This window comes from Miscanthus floridulus, chromosome 8, assembly GCF_019320115.1.
Source record: "Miscanthus floridulus cultivar M001 chromosome 8, ASM1932011v1, whole genome shotgun sequence".
In the NCBI taxonomy this organism is placed as follows: domain Eukaryota; kingdom Viridiplantae; phylum Streptophyta; class Magnoliopsida; order Poales; family Poaceae; genus Miscanthus; species Miscanthus floridulus.
The window spans coordinates 31,850,477-31,876,771 of record NC_089587.1 but is presented as its reverse complement, the minus strand read 5'-3'; the positions used below and the strand labels follow the sequence as shown (position 1 = coordinate 31,876,771).

Sequence of the window (26,295 nt, the reverse complement as noted above, 5' to 3'; positions counted from 1 at the left end):
CACCGTGAGTCGTTGGGAGAGGAGCGCGGCGTCCGAGGAGGCCTCCGAAGCACGGGTCGACGATGACGGTGGCTGGAGAGAGAAGGAACATGCGGTTGAGTGGAATCCGAGCAATTCGAGACCGAAACATGAAATTGAATTTACCTATGGGCGCGGAGGACTACTATGGAGCTTTGGGTGACATCGGCGAAGGGGATTGCGCTCGGAATTGAGGGATTCATCGGCGGCTGTGGTGAGCTCAAGCGCGAAGGGGAAAGGGAGAAGACAGGGGCTCGGCTCGAAGCTTTATAGGAGGGACGGGGCGCACAAAAAGGAAGGGGAGCGGGGCACGTGGAAGATTGGTCGCCTTCCCTGCATGCTCGACGGCAGCGGCGGCTTGCCATACACGGGCGCGCCATTACCGGGAGCAAAAAAAGGAGCACGGGGAAGGAAAGGGAAGGGGATGGCAGCGCTGACGAGTGGGACCTAGGTCACAGTGAGAGGGAGAAGGAGCAGCGCATGCGTGTGTCTGACGATGTGGGCCAGTGACGCAGTGCAATGGAGGAGCGGCTTGCGGCAGGCGCATGCGCGCGAAGCGGGCCGGGGTATCAGCTAGGCCACACGGAATGGTGGGCCGCCAAGCTGGCTGGAAGGGCCATGTGCGGGAGAATCGGAAAGGAGAAAGGGAGGGAGGCGTGAGCTGGGCCAGGCGAAGAGGAGGAAGGAAAAGGGCCGAGAAAAAGAACAGTGGGCCTTCGGGCCAGAAATGAGAGAGAGGTTTTCTTCTTCTTTTTTTAATCATTTTCTATTTTCAAATTCCTTTTTCTTTTCTTAATTCAAAACCATTTCAAACATGAACCAAATCAAGCATAAATATGATTTAAAATATACTTTCTAATTCCAACATAAATGAACCAATTTTGGGTAAGTTTTCCAAAAATAACTTTTTAAGTTCTTTCATTTTTCTAATTCGTTTTCTATTTTTAGTTTTCAAATCCTAAGCCAAAATCAAATCAAATTCAAATATGTTCTCAATATACTTTTCATCTCAAATATAAATGAGCAATTTTGGTAAGTTTCCAAAAATAGACTTTTTCCATTTTTTAAATCCTCTTATTTTTTAAATTTTCTTTTCTTTTATTTCAAAGCCATTTTTAACCATTTTGACTTTTCAATTAAAGTCATTCAACCAATAAAATCAAATGCAATGGCCTATATGCATCAAACATGTTGCTACCTTATAATGAATTTTAAATTAATGAAAATTTTTATTTTCCTATATTTCATGAGCACAAAAATTCCAACTTCAAATCATTTTAACTCTATTTCAAAAGAGGCAATTTTTAGGGTGTTACACACCACAAGCTCTCTCCGCCATGGGAGGGACCATACGTCATTGTGGAGGTGCTCTGACCAGGCACCTACAAAGCTCAAGACCATTGACAGTGAAGTCTTCATCAACGCCTAGAACATCGAACAACTACATCATTTTTACCCTTAATATACACACACTTTCTCTTATCAGTTTCGCTACCAACTCCCCAATCTTTAGTGACACCTGACCCCAGCAATAGCAGGGGGTCAGGCCTCACTCAGGGTCTAATATGAGCATATCTATCTGGTAGATATTCTCTATGCTCGACCCTTTCTCACATTAAGACCTAGAAGCAAGGGTTGCAGAAATAGATGCGGAGTAAAACTGGTCATACTGCAAGAAACCTATGCCCCAGCAGCTATGACATTTTTGTTCACCAGCGTGATTAGAGTTTTGTCCACACCCCAAGCTTTTGTGCCTTAACTACAGAAAGAGTCAGTACACGTCTAAGAGTATATCCACCTGGCTAACATTCTCTATGCCCGACCCTCTCTCATGTTAAGACCTAGAAGCAAGGGTTGTGGAAACAAACACTAAGTAAAATTGGTCAGACTGCAAGAAACCTATGCCCTAGTGGCTATGGCATTTTTGCTCACCAGCATGATTAGAGTTTGTTCACCCAAACCTCAGGCTTTATAGCCTTAATGATGGAAAGGGTCAAAATGCATTAACCTTTTTATACAAAAAGGGGAGAAGGGCTAATAATCTGTTTGGCCATAACAAAATTTAAGAGCTTGTTCACTTGTTACAAGTTTGCTGCCTGGCTTATCTGCCTAACTAAATTTTTGGGGAGGATGGTCTCATCCTCTATCTCCATAGGAAAGTCCTATGCCAGTGGGTCACCTAGGTCAGTCAGACAGCTCATGCCACTGTCGAGAGATGGGCAAGGAGCAGTAGGATGCCCCATGTAGGTTATGCCAACCCTATCATGAATGATGGACCCAGATTCTACTCAAACATATCTAGTAAGAGCTCCCCAAACTTGTCACCCGAGCCATCAAGGTAAGCCCTGTGCTAGTGGGTCACCCAAGTCGATCGGACGGCTTGGGCCGCTGCTAAGAGATGGGTCACCCTTAATTTACGCACGTCTTCTCCTATTGGTTTCGCTATCAACTCCACGATCTCTAAGTGACGCCTGACCCCAGCAATGGCTAGGGGTCAGTCCTCACATGGGGGCTGGTAAGAGTATGTCTATTCGGTAGATATTCTCCGTGCCCAACCCTTTTTCACGTTAAAAATCTAGAGGCAAGGTTTGCGGAGGGCCCTATGGTGCTGGTGGAGCAGACGGCACTGCCTAAGGCATCAGAGGGCGTGGTCAGACATGCTATTGAGCGATTGAGCCCCCAGGTGGTGCCTCTAGCTATGGTGGAGGAGGACGAGGTGGAAGAGATCGAGCGTGCTGAACCTTGATCCCAATCTGTCTAAATCCTCCACAAGTGAGATGATGAGGTGGTGGTTGTTGAGGAGGAGGACACCACTAGAGAGATGAGGAGACTAAAGTCTACCCTTGTTGGAGTGATGAAACAAATCAAAGTCAGTATTGCACCTAGAGAGCTTGTCTTTGACGTTGGAGATTGGAGTTCATCATTATCATTGTGCATTTGTAGGGGATAACTTGGACTGCTGAGCAACGGCACCAGCTAATAAAGAGGATGGAGCCCCTCGCCGAGGAGAATGAAAAACTCAAGGAAGCGATGATCCTCATGGAGAGAAACATCCAGAGGGCCTAGCGCGAGCGAGACCTTATAGAGTCCAACGTGCAAGGCCTGGAATACCAGAAGGATATCCTATTCGAGCAGCTATAGAGCAAGAACGAGCAGCTGGCCACTGTCTCCAAGCAATTGACGGGTGTTTCTGAGCAGTTGGAGCAGCTACCGAAAGTCTCCGAGCAGAAGAAAGGTATGTCGTATCAGCGAATGTGCTTTGTATTGCTGAATAGCTATATCTTTGGTGACGACTGTTGTGCTTATAGATCAAGATGCAGAGCTCGGCCAACTGCACCAAGCCATCGAGCAACTTTGAGAGGAGAAGGCGAAGGAGTTAGGGCGAGCAGACAAATTGGTCGAGGAGCTAAACGGTGAGTACTTCCTGGTTGAAGTTACTGCTGAAGTAGATTCCTTGCTCGATGGAACCTTGTAATGCTTGTAGACTACCGTCGGAGGGTCAAGGCACAGTTTGATGTGCTGGTGCAAGAGGCTAGGACCCAAAGGGAGAAGTTCAACGCTGTAGTCATCGAAGTTAAATAGGTGCTCGAGTGCGTTGACTTGGAGGTGGCTCCTTAGCCCAATGGTAGGCCGCCGTGTTCAAACACTATCATCTAGAGGTGCAAGGCGGCGTGGGAGAGCTTCAACCATGACACCGTTGTTACCACCATTACGCATGCCCTTGCGGTGGTTCGGTCCCACTATCAATCCATTGACCTTTAGGCAATAGGGGCCGGATTCACTGAAGGGATGGGCGAGGCAGAGACCCAGCCACTGGAGGATGAGGTGGAGGATACGGCAAAAAAGCTGGCCGACGACATAGACCTGTTCGGCGAGACGGATGGCGATGGCGGAGCTCGATGATCTGCTCAGAGAGTATTATCTGTAACATCTAGAGAGGGTAGTTAGAGCACGTGAGAGCGTAGAAAACATTTATGTATTTGCACAAATGTTATAAAGTGCATATTTATGCAGCTTGCTCATATTTATGGCGAAAAATCATTGTAGTAATAACCCTAATGCAATTATACATAGTATAAGTAGCATCCGAGCAGTTAGTTCATTACTAAGCTCTTTGGCCTTAGCTAGCCCATAGTCCATAACATCGAGCTTGGAGCTCGTGCACGTGTAGGAGGAATAGGCATCACCAAAGAACCATAGCCGAGCACCCATAACGCAGAGCGCGGAGCCCATAGCACATGTAGGGAGAGATCGGAGACTGGGGCCTTTCCATAGAGAACAGAATAGAACGTATGATGCTCGCTGATCGGTGACATATCTTGGAGATTTGGAGAAAAATGTTCAGCGATTTGGAGAAACATGTTTGGCAAAATACGCTGGCGATTTGGAGAAAACGTGTGCAGCGATTTGAAGAAAAACTGTTCGGTGAAATACGTTGGAGATTTGGAGAAACATGGTCGGCGATTTGGAGAAACTCGTTTGGTGAAAACATTGGAGATTTGGAGAAACATGGTCGGCACAGTTATGGCGATTTCATATTGGAGATCACTATGGAGTAGCGTAGAGCTCGACGACTGTGAGTGGAGATTAAACCGTAATGGAAAAAAGTGGAGACAAATTATGGAGACCAAAAGTTTATTCATCATAAAGTGGAGAGTACATATCTGGGGCGTTTCAAGGATAGAAATGTATGAGGTGCTCGATGTGCCATGAGTTGGGGACATTGATTCCGTCTAAGTCACATAGGTGATAAGACCCTAGTCGGGTAACCTCTTTAATGACGTAAGGCCCTTCCCAGGGAGAGGAGAGCTTGTGCATCCCTTCAGTTTTTTGTTTTCTACAGAGAACGAGGTCGCCGACAGCAAACCAACGACCTTTGATGTTGTGGTTGTAGTACCTCCATAAGCCTTCTAGATATTTGGCTATGCGGATATAGGTGATTAGGCGTTCCTCCTCGACCCTATTGATGCCCTCTGTCCGTACAGCGGTGGCTTGCTCTTCATCATAATTTTCCACCCTAGGTGCATGGAAGGCAATATCTGCTGGTAGTATGGCTTCCGAGCCGTAGATTAAGAAATATGGAAACACACTAGTGCTGTGACTAGCTTGAGTGCGCAGTCCCTAGACCATGGCTGGTAGCTCTTTGAGCCATCTACCTAGATGCTTTTCTTCTTTCTAATATAGCCTCTTTTTTCGGGCATCAAGGATCATGCCGTTCACCTGTTTGACCTGGCTGTTGGCTCTAGGATGGGCAATGGACACGTATTTGATGGAGATGCATCGGTCTTCATAGAAGTCCCAAAAGTGATGGCCAGTAAACGTAGTCCCGAGGTCGGTGATGATGCTGTTCGAGAGATCGAATCTGTGGATGATATCTTCGAAGAGCTCGACTGCTTTCTTTGTAGTAGCCGAGATGAGTGGTTTATAATTGATCCACTTGCAGAACTTGTCAATGGCAATGTATACATACCGGAAGCCACCTAGTGCTAGCTTGAAAGGCCCAATCATATCCAGTCCCCAGCATGCAAAGGGCCAGGAAGCTGGGATGGTCTACAGCTCTTATGTCGGCACGTGCATTTGCTTGGCAAAAAATTGGCATCCTTCACAACATCGGACGAGGTCTTCTGCATCGAAGATGGTCGTGGGCTAGTAAAAACTAGCTCGGAAAGCTTTACCGACTAGGTTTCTCGAGGCCGCGTGGTTCCCACAGGAACCAGAGTGAATTTCGAGAAGTAGCTTCACTCCCTCTTCTTGGGTGATGCATTTCTACACTATCCCTTTCTTGGCACTTTTCCTCATCAAGTTGTCATCCACCAGCGCGTAAAGCTTGCTTTGACAGATTAGGCATTCGGTTTCAGTTTTGTCGGCAGGTACTTTGGCACTGATGAGGTACTTGATGAACTATTCCCTCTAATCGGCGGCCGACGAAGGTACCGTAAGTACCAACTGCTCAGCTGGGGGAATTTCCTGAACTTCTTTCTCTTCCTTAATGGATGGCGCTAAGAGATCTTGAACAAAGACCCCTAGCGGAATCATGGTGCGAGAGGAGCCTAACTTGGATAGGTGGTCGGCGAGCTGATTTTGATCTCGTACCATGTGGTGATACTCGATACCATAGAACTTCCCTTCAAGCTTCCTTATTTTGGTGCAGTATGCATCTATCTTCTCACTAGAGCAGGACCAGTCTTTGTTGAGCTGGTTGATGACTAGCATGGAGTCCCCATATACCATGAGCCTTTTGATGCCGAGCTCAATGGCTATACGGAGTCCATGGAGATATGCTTCATATTCAGCAGCATTGTTGGAGGCTAGAACGTGTATCCGGAGAACTATCAGAGCTTATCCTTGGTCGATGTAATGAACAGAATGCCCACACCAACATTGTTGATGTTGATAGCACCATCGAAGTACATCACCCAGTGCTCAGGATAAAGTGGCGGCCATGGGCTCTTGGATCTCGGTCCACTCAGCGATGAAGTTAGCGAGCGCCTGAGACTTGATGGTAGGCCTGCTTCTAAATTTGATGGAGTAAGTGTTGAGCTCAACCACCCACTTGATGATGTGGCTATTGGCCTCTTTGTTGCGAAGAATGTCCCCTAGAGGGAACTCGATGACCACAGCGATCTTGTAATACTCAAAGTAGTGGTGGAGCTTGCGCGACATAATTAGGATGGTGTATAGCAGCTTTTTGACCTGAGGATAACGAGTCTTGGGCTTGTTAAGAACCTCACTGATGAAGTATACCAGACGTTGCACCTTATAGGCATGCCCAGCCTCCTCACGTTCGACCATAATGGTTGTGCTGATGACGCGAGAAGTAGCAGTGATGTAGATCAGGAGAGTTTTGTCTGGCCATGGCACCATCATGATCATAGGCTTTGTTAAGAACAACTTGAGCTACTCGAAAGCTATGCCTGCCTCCTCCGACTAGGAAAAATGCTCGGAGGCCTTGAGGAGTTTAAAGAATGGTAGCCCCTTTTCATCGAGGCACGATATGAAGCGGCTTAAAGCAGCCATGTAGCCTGTAATCTTCTAAATATCCTTGACGCATGTTAGCCATTTCATGTTGGTGATGGCGGAGACCTTGTCGGGGTTGGGCTCGATGCCACGTGCGCTAATGATGTAGCCCTACAGTATACCAGATGGAACTCCAAAGATGCACTTTGAAGGATTTAGCTTCCATCGGTACCTTTTTAAGTTGGTGAAAGTTTCCTCGAGGTCGGCGATAAGATTGTAGGTGGTCTTAGACTTGATGACCACATCGTCGATGTAAGCTTTGATGTTGCGATCGATCTGTTGATTGAGGCACATCTAGATGACCCTTTGATAAGTCACTTTGGCATTCTTGAGTCCAAAGGACATGGTGGTGTAGTAGCACGCACCGAAGGGCGTAATGAATGACGTCTTGATCTGGTCTTCTACCTTGAGGGAGATCTAGTGATATCTAGAGTAACAGTCAAGGAAGGAGAGCAGTTTGCATCCGACGGTGGAGTCTACAACCTCATCTATCTGAGGCAAACCAAAGGGGTCCTTAGGGTAGTGTTTGTTAAGATGAGTGTAATCAACGCACATTCTCCATTATTTATTCTTTTTTTGAACAAGAACAGGGTTTGCTAACCACTCAGGATGATACGCTTCTCTTATGAATTTGGTAGCTAGGACCATTTTATTTCTACCCTAATAGCCTCCTTCTTGTCTGGCGTGAATCGGCAGAGTTTCTGCTTGATCGGTTTGGAGGTCGGTGAGACATTCAAGGAGTGCTCGATCTTCTCCCGTGGTACCCCCAACATGTCTACAGGTTTCTAAGCAAACACATTGGCATTGGCACATAGGAAGGAGATGAGCACGCTTTCCTATTTGGGGTCGAGGTGAGCCCCAATCTTGATAGTCTTGGAGGGGTCGTTGAGGCCGAGGCTGACCTCCTTGATTTCCTTGGACTTGGTGGAGGCACAAGGAGGCTCTAGCTCTGGGATCTCCATGTCATCGGTGGGCACTGTCTTGGCTTTGGTGACCACGCTAGCCATCTGGATGGAGAGGTCAGTGGCTTCGGCAAGGGTGAGACTCTCTGTATTGTAGCCATAGGTGATGGAGATGTTGGCCCATAGGGCCAGGACTCCTACAGGCAAAGGCATCTTCAGCACTAGGTATGCATAGTGTGGTACAGCCATAAACTTGGCCAGAGCTGGCTGACCAAGTATGGCATGGTAGGCGGTGTTGAAGTCGGCGACGTAGAAGTTGATGTGCTCGATGTGGTAGTTGCTTGCCGTGCCGAACTGTACTGGTAGGGTGATCTCTCCAAGCGGTTTGGAGGCCCTGCCAGGTACCACACCCCAAAAGGAGGAGTTGGAGGGTGTGAGATCTACTAACCCGAGGCCCAGCTCCTTTAGGGCTCCAGCAAAGAGGAGATTCAGAGCGCTCCCACCGTCAATGAGCACTTTTCTGAAAAGCACTTTTTGGATGATCATGTCAAGGATGAGGGAGAAACACCTAGTGTAGGGGATGGTTGGCCACTGGTTGGCCCTACTGAAGGTGATGGGGACCTAAGACCACGGGCGATAGCTAGGGTTGGTGGTGGCATCTTCCATAGTGACATCAAGCACCCGCCGGGCGGTGAGCTTCTATTCTCTTCTGCTCTTAGTGGAGGCAAGGCCCCCGAAGATGGTGGCGACCACCTTGTCATGATCCTAGAAGGCGCTGTTATTGCCCCCAGGTGGTCAGCGGCCTCCGGCTCTGTCGTTGGTGTCATCGTCCAGCTTCTTGTCCTAGAACTCCTTAACCAAGCCGAGGCAGTCCTTCATTTTATGTCTGGCATTCTTGTTGAGGGGGCACGGACCATCGAGGATCTTCTTGTACTGCTCGTTGTAGTGGCACTTAGCGTGAGGTTCATTGATGGCGGCGACGATGTGGTCTGGCCGGCGGTGGCAATTTTGACCAGACTTGGGTCCTTTTGGCCGATCATGGCCGCTGTCACGATGGTAATTGTGGTCGTCGTAATGGCGGTCATTGTGGCGTCGGTCATTAGGGCAGTCATCATAGCGGCATGTTGGGCGATGAGTGCTCGCATCCTCGTTGAAGCGCACCTCAGCTTCCTCGGTGTTGGCGTACTGGTTGGCGGTTGTGATCATCTCGCCAATCCCTATGGGTGGCTTGCGGTTGAACTTGGAGTGAAGCTCACGATGATGGAGTCCTCTGATGAAGGCGGTGATGACCTCCACTTCCATCATGTTGGGAATAGAATTCCTCATCTTGGAAAAGCGTCTGATGTAGCTACGGAGGAGCTCAGATGGCTTCTGGTTGATGTGATTGAGATCATGCTTAGTGCTTAGCCGAGTACATGTAGCCATATAGTTGTCAGTGAAAACTTTTTTCAGCTCTTCCCAGGACCTGATGGAGTCTAGGGCAAGGCTTGTGAACCAGCTCATGGCGGCTAGCGTGAGCATGATAGGAAGAAGTTCACCATGACACTGGTGTTTCTTCCGATGGCACGGACAGTAGTGGTGTAAGCCTATAGCCACTATGTTGGGTTCATCCTTCCTTCGTAGGGCTTGACCCTAGTGATTTTGAAACCACGGGGCCACTGAAGTATTTGGAGCGCCCTTGTGAATGCTGGGGGCCCTTTGGGGTTGTCGGTGTCGTCGTCTATAGCATTGTTGGTGGCAAGCAGCTTGAGAGTTGAGTTTGAGTTACCGTACTCTTGCTCATACCCCTAGCGGTGGCATACTTCTTCTTCATGGTGACCGAAGCGGTGTTCATCGATACGTCATCATGCATCTCAGAGATTGTTGAGGTGCACTCGGACGTCCTGGTTGTGTTGGTGGTGATGTTCGATGCGGTTTCCCCTACCTCCGCCCTAGAGCAGTTGCCTGTCATTGTGATGCTGGTCAATGAAGCAACTTTGGCGACGATCGGTTCTTATCGCGGTTGATCGGCGAATCGAGGTTATGGAGTATGAAGGTCTCTAATCCTAGCGGATCTCTATGACCTGAGAGTGTGCCGCTTTAAGCATGGCAGTGACCATGGTGACCTCGAGTGTTTGTGGGAGCCAGGTGAGCTCGTTGGCGGCCACTATGAGATTGGCGCTTGGGGTCTAGTAGACGTCATGGCCATCAATGCGGATGAACTCATCGTCGAGGTTGCGTTGGAGTGGTCTTCCTTGCGAGTCAAGTTGTTGATCGGTCGTTGTGAGAGCAATCTCATTTGCGCGGCGCTACGCACAGTTGATGTTTTGGTTCTCATGGGAGGCACGTTCCTCCTCAGTTTCACCATTTCGAGGGGGATGTCAACGCTGACATTGAAGATTGCGCTGCCATGGAATGGAGGGGGAAGAAGTAGCTCGATGGTCATTTTGGTGATGGTCTCCATAGAGCCCTGGGACTCAAAGTCCAGATTCTCCTCTAGGATGGTCTAGAGGGACGCTCCGGAGCGTTGGCCAACGTGGAGCATTTTGATGGCGGGCGGAGGCTGGTCGATGATCCGGTCGGCGATAGGATGGACATCTCTAGCCTACCCCTTATGGCATCTTAGTAAGCAGTGGTGGCATTGGTGAACCCAAAGGGTAGGGCCGTAGCCCCTAGAGTTTCCCGAGTAGCCTCCGATAGATCTAGATCGAAGGGTGGTCGGCGCTAAACCAGAGTGTCTAGAGCCGATTCAGCGATGGAGAGGCAATCGACGAGCTTCAGACCAACCTGGTTGATAGATGCGATCAGATTGTCATTGTTGATCCACCTCCTCTAGTAGCGAGGAAGTGGGTGGCGAGTTGTCGATGAAGGCGACCTCGGAGGTGGTTCTACGATCAGATCTATAGTTGTAGGTGTAGGGGTGATCGGCGCAGAATTGATCTGCACCAGTTCGAGGATCTCTCCGACTCCATCAATGTTGATGATCCATGAGATTGATCCAACCATGAAGATCTGGCTGGGCTATGGGAGGGACAAAGAGCCTATGAAAAAAGTCATCTTGTTTAACAAGGAAACAACACGGACACCCCTACATAGCACGCCAACTATCGATAGAATATCTTTGGTAGTCCTCCGAGGGGTATCCCACGAAGGTAGATAGATCGGCAGAGAAGCGTGTGATCAAGAACAAGAAGGCAATAGAGACACATGAGTTAGATAGGTTCAGGCCATCAGTATGACGTAATACCCTACTCCTATGGTTTGTTAGTTTGTATTAGATATCGTATGATATTGCATGTGTTTGGAGGGGGTCCCTGCTCGCCTTATATAGTCCAGGGGGTAGGGTTACAAGTCAGTTAGATCTGAGAGATAACCGAAAAGTAATAACATATTATAGGAATCTTGGGATCATACGTATCCTAACAGATCTCATAGTACCTTTAGGATATCTTCTCGATGTCTTGCGGGAGGCGCCGAGTAGAGTCGTGCCCCGTAAGGCTTTGTCTTGTGGGCTGGGCCACCCCTAGGGGCACAGCCCATGTGGTCTGTCATGGGTATCCGGGGTCGTACCCCCCACACATGTCCATATGGAACATATGCTTACCGTAGAATGTCTTTTGGATTATGTAATGCTCCGGCTTCTTTTTCAAATATGCATGATGTCTATATTTTCTGATATGATTGAAGGGATCATGGAAGTTTTCATGGATGACTTCTGTTTATGGAAAAACTTTTGATGATTGTCTTAAAAATTTAGACAAGGTTTTACAAAGATGTGAAGAAAAGCACTTAGTCCTTAATTGGGAAAATGTCATTTTATGGTTAGAGAAGGAATAGTGCTAGGACACTTGGTGTCCAAAAGAGGGATAGAGGTAGATAGAGATAAAATTGAAGTAATTGAATAGTTACCTCCTCCCATAAATATCAGAGGGATCCATAGTTTCCTTGGTCATGTTGGTTTTTATTGCCGCTTTATAAAAGTTTTTTCACATATTGCTAGACCATTTACAAATCTTTTGGCTAAGGATGTTCCCTTTGAATTTGATGATGCATGTTTGAAATCTTTTAACATTCTTAAGAAAGCACTCATCTCTGCATCAATCATATAACCCCTGATTGGTTGCTACCTTTTGAAATTATGTATGATGCTAGTGATTATGCTGTGGGGGTAGTTTTGGGACAAACTAAAGATAAGAAGCGTCATGCAATTGCTTATGCTAGCAAAACTCTGATAGGACCTCAACTTAATTATGCAACAACTAAAAAAGAACTCCTAGCTATTGTTTTTGCTATTGATAAGTTTAGATCTTACTTAGTAGGAGCTAAGGTGATTGTTTATACTGATCATGTTGCTTCAAAATACATGCTCACTAAGAAAGATGCTAAACCTAGATTGATAAGATGGATTTTATTACTCCAAGAATTTGACTTAGAAATAAAAGATAAAAAGGGAGTAGAAAACTTTGTTGCCGATCATTTGTCTAGAATGCAGTTTGAGAATTCGTAAGAACTACCCATCAATGATTCGTTGCGGGATGACATGCTCTTCAAGGTCACAAAATCCGACCCTTGGTACGCAAATATTGTTAACTTTATGATTGCAGGTTATGTACCACTAGGGGAGAACAAACGAAAGCTTATCTATGAAAGTCATCTCCACATATGGGATGAACAGTACCTCTTCAGAGTTTGCTCTAACGCCCTGCTCAGAAGGTGTGTACTGGCAGAAGAAGGCATCAAGATCATAGAACGATGCCACTCATCACCATATGGAGGTCATTATGGTGCATTCCGCACTCATTCTAAGATCTGGCAAAGTGGATTCTTTTGGCCAACAATGTATGAAGACATATAGGACTTCATCTGAAGGTGTGGAGCATGTCAGAGGCACAGGAATATTAATTCAAGAGATGCCATGCCACTCACCAACAACCTATAGATCGAGCTCTTCGATGTCTAGGGAATTGATTATGTGGGACCATTTTCAAAGTCAAAGCACTATGAATATATCTTGGTGGCAGCTGACTATGTCTCTAAGTGGGTTGAAGCCATGCCATGTAGAACTGTTGATGCAAAACACTCTAAGAGGATGTTTGAAGAGATAATATTTTCAAGATTTGGAGTTCCAAGGATGGTGATTAGTGATGAACTCACTTCACTAACAAGAATTTTCACAATTACTTATCAAGGCATGTGATCCCTCACAATGTCGCTACTCTATATCACCCTTAGACAAGTGTCCAGACAGAAACATCAAATAAACAAATCAAGAACATTCTCTAGAAGACGGTCAATGAGATGGGAACTACATGGAAAGATCGATTACCTGATGCATTATGGGCTTACAGAACGGCCAATAAAACACCACTTGGGATGTCACCATATCAATTGGTCTATGGGAAGACATGTCATCTACCTATTGAGCTAGAATTCAAAGCTCACTAGGCTATCAAGCAATGGAACATGGACTTTGAAGCCATAGGAACTAAGAGGAAGATGTAACTCTCAGAGCTTGATGAATGGCATGAAAAAGCATATCATAATTCCAAGATTTACAAGGAGAGAATGAAAAGATGGCATGACAAGAGGATCAAGAAGGAGTTCACCCCCAGAGATAAGGTATTACTTTTTAATTCTAGGGTTAAATTATTTAGGCATGAAAAACTTTGGAGTAAATAGGGAGGACCATTCAAGGTGATAAGCACTTCGTCGCATGGAGCCGTAACACTTCAAAACGGCGAAGGTATGTTATTCAAGGTAAATGGCCACCATCTTAAGATCTTTCTAGAACCTAAAAAAACACCAGAGGATTTGGATGTGGTTAATTTTCTGATTTTACCATAATTTACACCACTGCCATCCTCTGTAACGTCTCGTAATGTGAAAATATACTTTTTGGGATTAGATAAGGGTTAGTAATCACCGAGAGAAAGAAGCCTATAGGAGGGGGCCAAAGTGGGACGCCTGGCCCCACCCCTAGGCCGCCCTACTCAGTAGGGTCTCCCCTTGCATCTGGTCAACTCTCTCATGATCCCATGATATTCTCTTGTCGTAGTCCCAATGATTTTCGATGCAATCTATTTTTCCTTGTTATGAGACCCTATATGGATAGATCTTGACCCCTACCGCAAGTTTCTCCCCCTATATAAATGAGCCTCTGCCTCCTCTAGAGCCATCTCATCAGAGCTTTCCCTCTCCTATAGCAGCGAAGCTCTCCTCCTCTCCTAGTTCCCATGGCGGACAAGCAAATCATCCCCTTCGGGACCAACCCAAGGAAGCCACCGCCTACAGATGAGTCTCCAGCCATCATCCCAATAGGAGAACCTCTACCCCTAGTCATTGTTCCTCCCAAGCATGTAGCTCTGGTTCCTCCAAGAAGAAGCTATGAGTAGTTCTACTATGCCTAAGTTCATCAACCAGCACTCCTTTCGTCGCATGAGCGCCAGCTCCAAAAGGACAAGCTACAGCAGATGAAGGGCCCGATGATCCAAGTGCCAAAGGATATCAAGCTCCTTCCCTTAAGGCCTAATGAGACGTTGATGAGTGTGAAGACCAACAAGTTTAGGGAGGTTACATGTGCCAAGTACACTACGGCCATACCCCCGAGTAGCTTTTAAAGGAGTTTAGGCTGCACCAGGGCAGATCAAGATCATTCCACCGAAGGAGACACCAAAGAGGTCTACCCTAGCTCCACTAGAGAGGGAAGAGAAGTGTCAGAGGATGACCATGGCAGCCCTAGAGAAGAGAGTTGATCTCCTTACTCAAGCCGTCACTACCCTCCAAGAAAAGACCCATCTCATCACTAGGACTATCGAAGCCATGCATAATAGGATGGAATTAGAACATCTTCAGTGGAAGAATTTGAAAAGTGAAATCTCTATCCTTTCCTGTTGTATTGGGGATAAGAAGCAGAATTGAGTGATAGATCGATTGATAAGGCACAAGTGTTAGGTTAAGTGTGATCATGTTTAATGTTTTGGATTGTCGCTTAGCTCAGATAGTTAAAAGTTTGTGTTAGGTCATAAAAAGTTTGTGTTTGTGTTTGTGTAATAAAGTGCCTTATATATTAATAAAGTCTTATTAATATATGCTCGCTATTTCTTTTGGATATGTGTTTGTCTCCACATGTTGTGCATAAAGGTATACAGGAAAATAAGTGTGGGGGAGACACACCGCGACAACAAAGATGAGATCCAATCACGAAGATCACAAAATTTAGGAAGCAATGGACCAAGAACCGCGCTCACCAAAGTTAGACTGAGATGGGCCTAAGAGCAGGCCACCCGGCCTCCAACATGGGCCGCCTGACCCACCATAGCACCACCTCGCCTCGCGCTTCATCCACGGTCAGGTATGAGCCCAATACACTATGTTTTTATATGTTTCGCTTTCCATTTCGATCCAAATTGAAAATCCATTAATAAACAACATTAAACCCTAAGGAAAGATTATTTTAGTCATGACTTAAGGGTAGAGTCATATAATACTTTTCCTAGAAGTCATGCTACTGTTGGGAACTTATTATTAGGGACCTCATGCTGCTTAAGTTGTTGTGGAATGAGATATAGTAGAATAATGAGAACTTGATTCTTGATGTCTTGTTATTGGAGAATTTTATTTTAAAAAGTTAAAAAGAATATCTACACCTCTCCTTTGTGGTAAGCAATGTCCTACTAGAGCTATACATAGGCTAGGAAACCTTCTACATATACTACTTGTCATTGTATTGAGTTTGGTCAAGCCTTGTGACCCTTGTTGAGAAACTTATCATGCTCCCAAGATCAAGATCATGTACACTCCACATATATCTGCTACTCCTACACTGGGGGTACACAACAACATGTTTTTCATCCACCCAAAAATGTTCTACTCCTACACTGGGAATAGACACAAAAATATGTTTGATAGGATAAATGCTCTAAGTTCTTGTAAATGTCTTTCTTGAAAAGTTTCAATTGCAGAAAAGAGGCATGTGGCTATGGAAAAGTTATTCAAAGAAAAAGTATTGGAAAAAATGGACAAGTATCCGAGATATTGAAAACAATGGGTACTCAAATGCCCGCCTGAAAAAAAAGAGAGAAAAAGAGATGAATAAGATAGCCCATGTTTTCTTGCAAAAGTATTTTCAAGTTTCAAACAAGGGAGATATGTTTTAAGGAGCATAGTAGAATTAGGTTAGTGACCATATATATATCCACACACATGCACATCTTGATCTAAGAGTATGACATCTTTCTCTTTGGATCCTTGTTTTGACTTTACAATATATGCAATGCAAGTATGTTTTCATATTCATCCCTACATGAGCTCCACATAAACTTTTAGAAGTAGCCAAAAAGAAGGAAAAATCATCAATGACTTGGTGAGGATTCAAAAATACCACATATACAAAGTAATTTGAGAGTACTACAAAAGAAGGTAAGCTATGTTTTGTTTTAAAAAAATCTTAAAATGTTTCTCCAATTGACTTGACTGGCGGAAGATGGTGATTTGTTTCAAGCTGTTCCATTCTTCAACTGCCCAAAGTTTCATGGTAGACACTTTGAATCATGTGGTACATGGATAACTAGGAATGGTTTTATGTTGATGTCTTGTCCTAAGGTTATGTCTTGAGTAATCCAACCTTTTATCGAGGATGAGTAAAAGCCTAAGTGTGGGGGAGTTGTTGATGGTAGTTATCATACATATTTTATCCATCAATTAAACATGCATAAGGGTATAAATAAATCACTAAAGTAGACTTAGGGGTTTAAACTAACAAATTCCACAAGTTTTGGTGAATCTGTGTTTCCAGCAGGATTTAATCAAAAACCCACCAAGGAGGACGTAATCGTCAAAAGAAAATACGGAATCCCATCATGGTACCTATGTGGGAAGACTCTAGAAGGATCCAAAAGCCATGTCACCGAAGTGGAGCCCGAGTGGTTGACATGTGGGGCTGCCTGGCCCCACTATCAAGCCGCCTGGCCCTTGGTGGGCCACTTGTTAGCCAGCTTCCTACTTAGGTTTCCCACTGCCTTGGAGGATGCATCTAGGCCGTTGCTTAAGTCGGTTTGATCCAAGGGCTCACGTTGGACCCCTAGGGCTATATAATCAAGCCTGTAACCCTCCTGAGGCAATGCTCATTTGATCCTGAGAGCTGAGAAGCCAGGAACCCTAATTCATATATCCACCAGGATCAAAGTTAGCAATCAAGAGAAGATTAGTCTTCCATAGGATCTAGTCTAGTTCTAGAAATAGAGAGATAGAGTGTAAGCGAAGAGTTTTGGAGGAGTCCCGGCCTGTCGGTGCTCTCTCTACGACTTGTACCTGGTGGAATCAAGTTCTTCTTGAGCTTGCTTCTGAGATTTCTTTGGTAATCGACTTCTAATTCAAGTAAGCATCTTGTTCATATTGTTCTTCAGGTTTGCGACTCTCTTTTGAGTACTTTAATCCTTGTAGCTCCTGGGTTAAAGTAGTATTCATAGTGTAAGCGTGGTGCTTGGACTTGGTTACTCGTAGATGTACCCTATTTTCTGGATCGGTGGTAGCTCGTGCGGGTGATTTTTATAGCCTCGTTGAATCCTCTGTAGTCCACCTCCCATTAATAGGACTAGTAGGATAGTATTACTATAGAAAACATACTCTATCTGTGTTTTTTCTAGTATTATCCCTAGAATTGAACAATAGAAGATAAAACTTACCGAAGTTATAACTAGAAGACCTTAGTAGTGTCCTCTACGCTTCTATTATCTAGCCTTGATTGTGAAGTTGGGTTAAGTTAGAATTGGTTATTCTCACCTCTGTTCCTTTGGGTTCGATATAAAACTAGGTTACTCTCGGTGAAGTTCTACAATGGTATAATATCTATGCACTTGCGAATTATTCTGTGTGTATTAATTTATACCAACACCGCCCCTGGGTTGTCGGTCGCTTTTGCTGTTCATGGTTCTAGTGGCCTCAATCCCAAGCTATGGAGTTGAGGTCCTTGGTGGCTTGGCCAGTCTTGGAAGTCAAGGCCGAGGTCATGCGCCCCATCCTATAGTGGTTAGGGTTGTACAGCTATCTTGTCAGGTCATATTTAGATGGTGGGTCACCACACCGATCGTCACTGCCTGGCGGTGTTGTCTTGTCTGTGTAGCGTGGTCTAGGGATGGCGCCTATCCCTGAGATGGCTTTCTCCTTAGTCCTGGTGGCATGAGTGGAGCATCCCGGTCTCTATTAAGGTTAACGTGCTTAATGGAGCATGATCCCTCCTTGGCGTTCCCAATTGTTGAGATAGAGGAGGGGTCGTGCGATGCTGCACAACACATAGCAGAAGGAGGGAGAGGTTGTGCCCAACCACCCACCTTAGTGCGTGGTTTAGGTACGCGCGGCTTAGATGGGCCATGGTAGCTAGGGTTTTGCTAGCTTGGCCGTCGTGGGCCGCCCAAGCGGCTAACTAATCGGTGTCTTGAGATACCCGGGGTATTATAACCCCAACAATTTATAATATCAAATAAATATCATTAGATTAATTATGAAATGTATTTTCATAATAAATTGATTTGGAGCCATAAATGTGAATACTATTGACTACAAACTTGGTCAAACATGAAGCACTTTAAGTAGCATGCAACCCATAGTTGCATCCTTTTAGGGACAGAGGTAGTACATCTTTACCTAAAAATACTTGTTGACAGCAACCAGTGATTGGGAGGTTCAAATTTAGATTGGGGAATTAAATGTATTAAAAACACTTGACCGGTTTGGGAATGTTACCAACATAAAAATAGTAAAACTGGCCTAGGGTGGTTTCTCTAGAATGCACACGTGGGCCTATAAAAACTAGCATAGGATGATGGTTTAGCAACTGTCCTGAGCCGGTTTAGGCAGTCAGAGCCGGTTTAACCTCTAAATTCAATGAGAACTTCTCTAATGTCATAGGAAACTTGCTAATTATGTTTGGTAAAGGTTTGAAAGTGTATTTGCCCCTATTATGTGCGTTTTGGTGTATTAATGACAACGTAATTAGGAACTAATGAATTTATTGAGTGATATTGCAGCTATTAGTTTCCACGAAATGGCACCACTCAATTCAAAGTTTGAAAGGCCTCCAGTCTCAAGTGGTTTAACTTCATATTATGTTTTTGAAACTGAGTTTAGGAATATCACCGTACTACTAAGAGGGATAAAAATCTAGGTGGTCTGAAGAAGAGTGCTCAAGTACCTAATTGAAATCAACTGAGAGACACAGAAATATAGCATGAGCACTTTGTTTTAGTTTTTGAAGTCTTCCTCATCAAAAGTTCCAATGTGGGTCATGCAACTCAGCCCAGGCGCTATCGGGAGTTAGTTTTGAACCTCCAATCATCGAAGGTTCCGACAGTCATCGGAAGTACCAATGGTTTGCACGCAAGCCTCATCCTGTTGTTTCCGTTGTAGGTTTCGACAACTGTCAGAAGTACCAACGTTTGCGCGCACTGTTGGTATTTCTTAACATCTATAGAAGTTAATCCGCAAGCGTACAGAATTATCGTTGTAGCTTTCACTTGGAAGTACTCAGGGTGTCATATTTTCCATAGGGAAAGAAGGTATTTCTTCTAGCTAATTCACCTAAGGACAACACAAGGATAGCTGATAAGGGTAGAGATGGGTTCCTTGGCTTTAGGGTCTAAGAATAGATAAACTTTACTTCTACTTGCTTACTTTGGGCACCAGATCACACCTAGTTTGCCAGGCAAGAATGGCCTATGGATCTACGCCATACCTGGACGTGGGGTATTACAAGGGATGGATAGGGTTGTCACCACCTACCGCCTACCCCTCAACCATGGAGTACAAGGCAAACGAAGGTAGCCTCTAGCCTAGACACCACGTCTATGCTATCGACTACTACTTTAGCGTCGATCAGGGTTATCCATCTTTATCAGGGCCCTCTACTAGAGTATCCGCCACGGGGACGGATGGCAAACCCGCAAGCAAATAAAAGAGCATAGCTTAACTAATCAAAAGACTTTTACACCAAAAGAACCACAAATATTCACTTAGTGGGAAAACCCATTGAGGCACATGTATTCGTTGAGGTACAAGATGGAGGAAGTCCGATAGTTTTGGTACTTCCCCGAACTCTCCCTCACATCTCTTCCTACTACTATTCTAGAGCTAGCTAGGGCCTAAGCCCATGGAATGGTGTTGCTCTTGCTCTTGCTTTGGTGCACTTCTCCTTGATGTGTTGTTGTTGAATGGGGAGGGGTGGCCTCCTTTTATAGGTGGAGAGGAGGAATAATCCCATGGCATATTCCCTTGATTCCTTCCTAATTTGATCAAACCGCCATCCTCCATATCAATTCCTCCGCGATACGCATGCAACCGACCATAGAGAGGTGGTATGAAGCACCTGGAGAAGGTTGGGCCCAAGGGAAACCAGCAGGGGTGTGCCTGCACCATGGTGTGGCTGCACCCTAGTTGGTCCACCTTGAGTCCAATTTTGTCGAGAGATATTCTTTGGTCTTCTAGAGTGGCCCTATGAAGGTTTCACGCCAATTAGAGCTGGTTTGATCTGGATTTGATCTTGTTCTCCACCTTGTTAGGCCTTGGTTTGGCTCGATAGTGGGCCTTCTCCCCCTTGGGCTCATGACGGGTGTATGTTTTGTTGTGTTTCTTGTACACTTTTGGCTCATTTTCTGTGTAATCCCGACATGTCCTCCTACAAATGAATAATCACCAAAACTCATGGAATTGATTAGTTATAAGCCCTAATTCTATGTTTGGTGTTTATTTTAGCAGATTTTACATGAAAGTTGGTGGTTAGATATTGGAGTTAAGGACCGTCAATAAGTACCCCCACACTTAGCCCTTTGCACGTCCTCGAGTAAAGTTAAGGACTAAGATAGGTCATCTCCTTGATATGAAACCTGCATACAAGTTATTCCAAGCCTCACCTGAACCTATGAACTTCTAAGTGTCTACCAAAATATCTTGAGTAATTGGATAATGGAACAGCTTGGTTTCAAACCCTCTTACTCTACTCTTGCTCAGAAACTTGGGTTTTTGCTTGATTTTAAAAATGTAAAGGTAGCTTATGTTCCTAGAGTGATTCTCTCATGTCACTTATATATGTAAGTGGTTCCTCACCAAGCCATATATTTGATATTTGCCTTCTTTTTGATCATCCTACATCTAAAGGCTTATATGGAGCTTGGTAGGGATGAAATTTTGTGGCACACTTACCTTACATATGTTGTAAAGCCAAATTCCAGATCCACCGGAGAGAAGTGTCATACTCTTAGATCAAAACTATGCAAGTGTGTGGAATATTGTGGAACTATATTCCTCTATTTGATATGATCTTTTCTCTATTTTTTATTCTAAGACATGGTTAGCATTATATTCTTCTTTTTATGAGCCTTCATGTGCTCATCTTTTTTTCAATACCTTGGGACCTTCATGTGTCCCTATTTTTTTATACTTTGGGACCTTCATGTGTCCCAATTTTTTTCAATACTTTTTTGCATAGCCTTCATGTCTCTTTTTTCTAAACCACAAATTTAGATAGTAGTATTTGCCTAACAAACATTTTTTGTCTACTCCTAGTGTAGGAGCAGAGTTTTTGGTGAATGGAAGCATGTTTCAGCGTATTCCTAGTGTAGGAATAGCGTATGCATGTGGGTGTACGTGAATTTTGATCTTGGGAGCATGAAAAATCTCTTAGCAAGGGTCATAGAACTTGACAAAACTCAACACAAAATAAGTGGTATATGTAGAAGGTTTAAACGTATAAAACTAAATAGGGCTTTGGTGGGAATATTGCATATCATTCAAGGAACATGCTATTTGAATTTTGTTTTTCAAAGATAAATCCCAAGTACTTTGTATGAGAGAGCAAGTTTCATATCATCCTACTATATCACATATTCCAATTACTTAGATAAATTGGGATCCCTATGATAAGTTGTTCATAAGTTATAGGAATATTAGCTAGGAATAAAGAGTATGCAAATTTAATCATATGTTATCATGGAGATGAAGCATCATTTGTTTTACATTTTTAATATGTTTAAATTTTAAATCTTAAAATTTTGGAGAGATGAGGGGTAGTGTTGCACAAACTATCGTTGAAGATGAAGGAACTACGGGGAGTTAGAAATGGTTTGCCTAAACCAGAGGTTCTGCCAATCCTCTCTAGGGCCATATGTTCTGTCCTTCTGTACGTTGGATTGCCTGATGTTGTGTAACGTGTCGTGCTTGAGAGATCTCCCCCACACTTATTTTTGTACCTGTTTTATTCAAACAAAAAGAAACAAAGGTGTAAACAAACAAGGACTCTACCAGTTTGAACATCGGGAAGCCTAAATCATTATTATTATAGCAATTTTTTATTTTATTGTTCACCCAACTTTTATCTCTTTAGCATAACTCAACAAGGCTAAAGTAAAGTTTGCAAAATAATCATAGCCTTGATTCATCTCTATTTTGGATTACTTCCATTTTTATGAAGATAATGACTCAAATTTCATTAATCAAAATTCAACACCATGTTAAAATTTGATTAAAGAAGGCTATTTTAACCTAAGCACCATCCTTAATTAAAAAAGCCTATGGATGTACCCCGTGAGAGTACACCTAAACCAGAGAATATATCATAAACAAGAGAAGCATGTATGAATAATCACTGGTAGGTTTGGCCCGGTAGTGTATGTTTTGTTGTGTTTCTTGTACACTTTTGGCTCATTTTTTGTGTAATCCTGACATGTCCTCCTGCAAATAAATAATCACCAAAACTCATGAAATTGATTAGTTATAAGCCCTAATTCTAAGTTTGGTGTTTATTTTAGCAGATTTTACATGAAAGTTGGTGGTCAAAAATTGGAGTTAAGGACTGCCAACACGCACGTTGTTATGTCGGTAGTTTGTTGGAGGTTACCTGACCTTTGCGTCGGAAGTTCTGACATTTGTCAGAAGTTCCGACAGGTTCTTTTGTGTAGCCTGGAAGTCTTGACCGTATTGTTTACCATACGAAAACCCTATGCGTTGGAAGTTTCGATGAAGAGCATCGGAAATTCCAACACTGCTTTGAATGGCTAGATTTATCCTTGTGGTATAAATACCACCTCTCTCTCTCTTCTAATGTTAACCCACTCATTTACTCAACACCAACCATCAGACGAAACACTTCCCTAGCATTCAAAACCTTCTTCTCATCTCCTCTTTGCTCCTAGATCCAAATCTTGCATGAGTTTGAGTTGAGAGAAGGGTTCTTGGTGAGAGAAACATCAAAGCAAAGATCGAGCACTTGATTTCTTCATCAAGCCGGTTGGAATTGTGTTTGTTACTATTGGGGCGTTGCCTCTAGCTGATGGCTAGGCGTCGTCTAGAAGCTCCCGATCTGGAAAACCCTAGGAAGTTTGCATTACCCTTGAAATTCTAGTGAAGAACTCATGTTGACCTTTGTGGTTGCTTGGGAGAGGCAAGGAGGTGAAAGAGACTCTGACATTTGTGTCACCTCGACAACGAGAATGTAGGCACTTCTTAGTGGGGTGGCCAAACCTCAGGATAAATCTTTGTGTCCCGCATACTTGATGCGAGCTGGCAGACGTGAGAGGATGATTGCCTACTTCCTCTACACTGATGAATATACTAGCGTAGCATGCTCGTTCTCCTTCAGCCTCATACGACAAAATCTAGCATGCTAGAGCTATATTGTAATGGGTTTATTTTGAGCATTGTACAAGTCTATATTAACTGCACTATATATGACAAGCAAAACAGGCCGTATATACGTTAGTTTCTATACTATGCATGAGTGAGGTGGAAATAAACAAATACTCATATTTTACACGTCTAATCTAATATATAAATTGAGCTAATTTGATTTAACCACAACTCGATTTAAAAGAGCACGCACTCCATTTGGTTTGAGGACTTGTATGTTACAAATACAATACCCTTTTCAACACAACAGTTAAAAACAAAATAGAGAAATCCTCGCCCCAACAACAACAGCAAAGGACTCAACTATGCTCAAACTGAAGTCTGAAGGGGACGCACAGTATAGTTTTGTGTGGTGTGTTGTATAGCATTTCTGTTCGTTTGAGTCTGTCTACCTAGCAACCATGTGTTTTATACAATTTTAACATATGAATTTTTTTACACCATAGAATTAAGATCTAACAGGCTCCATCCCCTTTCTACCTCCAGTCTTCTTCTATCTCCAACCTTCTTCTACCTCCAGACAATCACAAATTACAAGATCACAGATTTACAGATCACAAGAAATAATTTTTTCTATGCAAGAACAAAATAACAAATCGGGTCCTTTTATACGTACGTGTCGCGGCTCATCCGCAGACCTCACCGGTACGTACGTGTCGGGCCAGTCCGGTCTTACTACACGTAGACGCTGCGACTTTTGCTGGTTCGATTACCTTTTGCTTTCTGTGATCTGGGTGATGAGAAGACAGTTGAAAAGAGAGAGAGGGGGAGAGAGAGACAAAAATTCATGTGTTTTTTTTTTTTTTTACTAAAACACATGTGTGTTGTATAGCATTTCTGTTCGTTTTAGCGATGGGAAGAACTAAAGTTTGTTTTAGCTTTTTTTTAGATGAGAAAGAACTGGGCTAGGTTTTCTCGCGAGCTGCTTCATTTTTATTTATTCATTTATTTGAGGGAGGCGAACCGCTTCAAATGGGGAGCGATCTCTCAATTTGGTCTGTTTACACTCGGCCCCAACTCTGTTTACACCGGGCCTTGTGTATATAACAGACTAACAGAAAGTTATCCGTTTCGGTTGCTGTGAGCCTGCTCTGCTCCCGTCCCGTTGATAAACAGAGTTTGCGCTTCATTATCTTTGATTGAAACTTCTACTTAATTAGTTCAACAAAACCACCTTTTCATTTCCCAATTCACCTAGACCATGGGAGATGATTGATCGAGAGAGAAAAAACAAAAGGGGTAGAACTAAACATAACCCCTGAAACACTGAGCAACTGCCCCTGCACGTTGACAAACATGCGATGCATCATGCATGCACATAATCCCAATCCAGATACAAACTTCTAATTAACACTGACATTGGAAACGAAAACCTACGATACATCACGACAACACAGATCCATCAAAGGAGTCCAACATCATCATCAGAAACCTAGTGAACATGAACAATTGATACTAGACAATACACACATGGCACTCTAAGATTCAAACTACTGATCATGCACAATGTTTAACACCTAATAAACAACACAAACAGCCTCTGCGGTTGCGGTTGCTCAGATCAAACGAAACCGGCTGCCATCGCGAGCGCCAAGGCGACGGCCACCACTAGGACGACAGCCTGAGCAGAGGAAGACGCGACCAGCAGCGCAGCAGCGGCGGAGTGCTCACCGGACGGGGATGGCGCCGACGACGACGGCGACAGCACCCAGGACCATGGCCCGGGCGCCGAGGACGACCACGGCGACGACGGGGACGGCGCGGGCGCCGGCAGGCCGGCGGTGGCGGCGAGGACGCTGACCGCGAGGCGCTCCCCCATGCCGCAGTGCTGGAGGTCGGCGCTGGCGAAGTAGGCGTACCCGGGGGCGTCGAGGAGGAAGACGGTCCGGCCGTCGCGTGGCGCCGCGTCGCCCGCCGTCTCGTTGCAGTGGTAGTACCCCGCCTTCGACACCCTCAGCACCGAGTCGTTCTTGTACACGAACTCTGCCGCCGAAACGAGAGCATGCGTGCATGAGCAGAGAGCACTGGTAAGTTGCATGCAATGCAAATGCATGCGATCGATGTGTGATTCGGATAAGCAGGCATTTGCGCGAAGCAAGTGCGCGTGCGTACGTACCGAGCGAGTCGTCGACGTAGAAGGTGATGTTGGAGGCCCAGTTGTCGTAGTACTTGTCCTTGCCCTCCGGCGGCGGCACGCGCCACCCGTCCTCCCCGCCCACCCTGTACTGCTTCCCCTGCGGCGCCGCCGCGGCTGCGGGGAGGCAGCAGGCGGCGAGGACAAAGACGGCGGCGAGCGCAAAGAGACGGCGAGATGACGTCATCGGCGGCGCTGCAGCCATACCCAACTGAGGAACGCGCGCGGTGGTTATCCTTCTCCTAATGGAACAATTAGAAGATGAATCGGAAAGAGGTGTTTTGGGAGAGAAGGAACGGGCTTGGTGTTATAGATATATATGTAAGGAATGAATCGAATGACACGGGGAGAGAGAGAGAGAGAGGGGACGTAGTAGTAGATTCGACTGGAACTGGCGGCCATTGGTGATGGGTTGGCGGTTTCGTCAACTCGCGCGGAGCGGACGTGCAACGAGAGAAGGAGAACGTGGCGTCGGACTGAATAGCGGCAGTTCCAAACTTGAAATGGCAGTTCCAAAATCGACGATCTGATTTAGAACATAAATAAAAGCCCAAAAGGCCCAAGAATGACTGG

The 26,295-nt window shown here is 44.8% G+C and overlaps 1 protein-coding gene across 1 annotated transcript; it reads right to left on the bottom strand.

The window, feature by feature from the left end:
* Nucleotides 1-24,854: 24,854 nt before the first annotated feature.
* Nucleotides 24,855-26,027, bottom strand: LOC136471494 (early nodulin-like protein 17). The gene is made up of 2 exons (XM_066469224.1): nucleotides 25,705-26,027; nucleotides 24,855-25,571 (listed from the first exon to the last, which is right to left on the bottom strand). The coding sequence occupies exons 1-2, from the start codon at nucleotides 25,925-25,927 to the stop codon at nucleotides 25,150-25,152; spliced, it is 645 nt and encodes a 214-aa protein (XP_066325321.1). The 5' UTR covers nucleotides 25,928-26,027; the 3' UTR covers nucleotides 24,855-25,149.
* Between the last annotated feature and the right edge of the window lie 268 nt (nucleotides 26,028-26,295).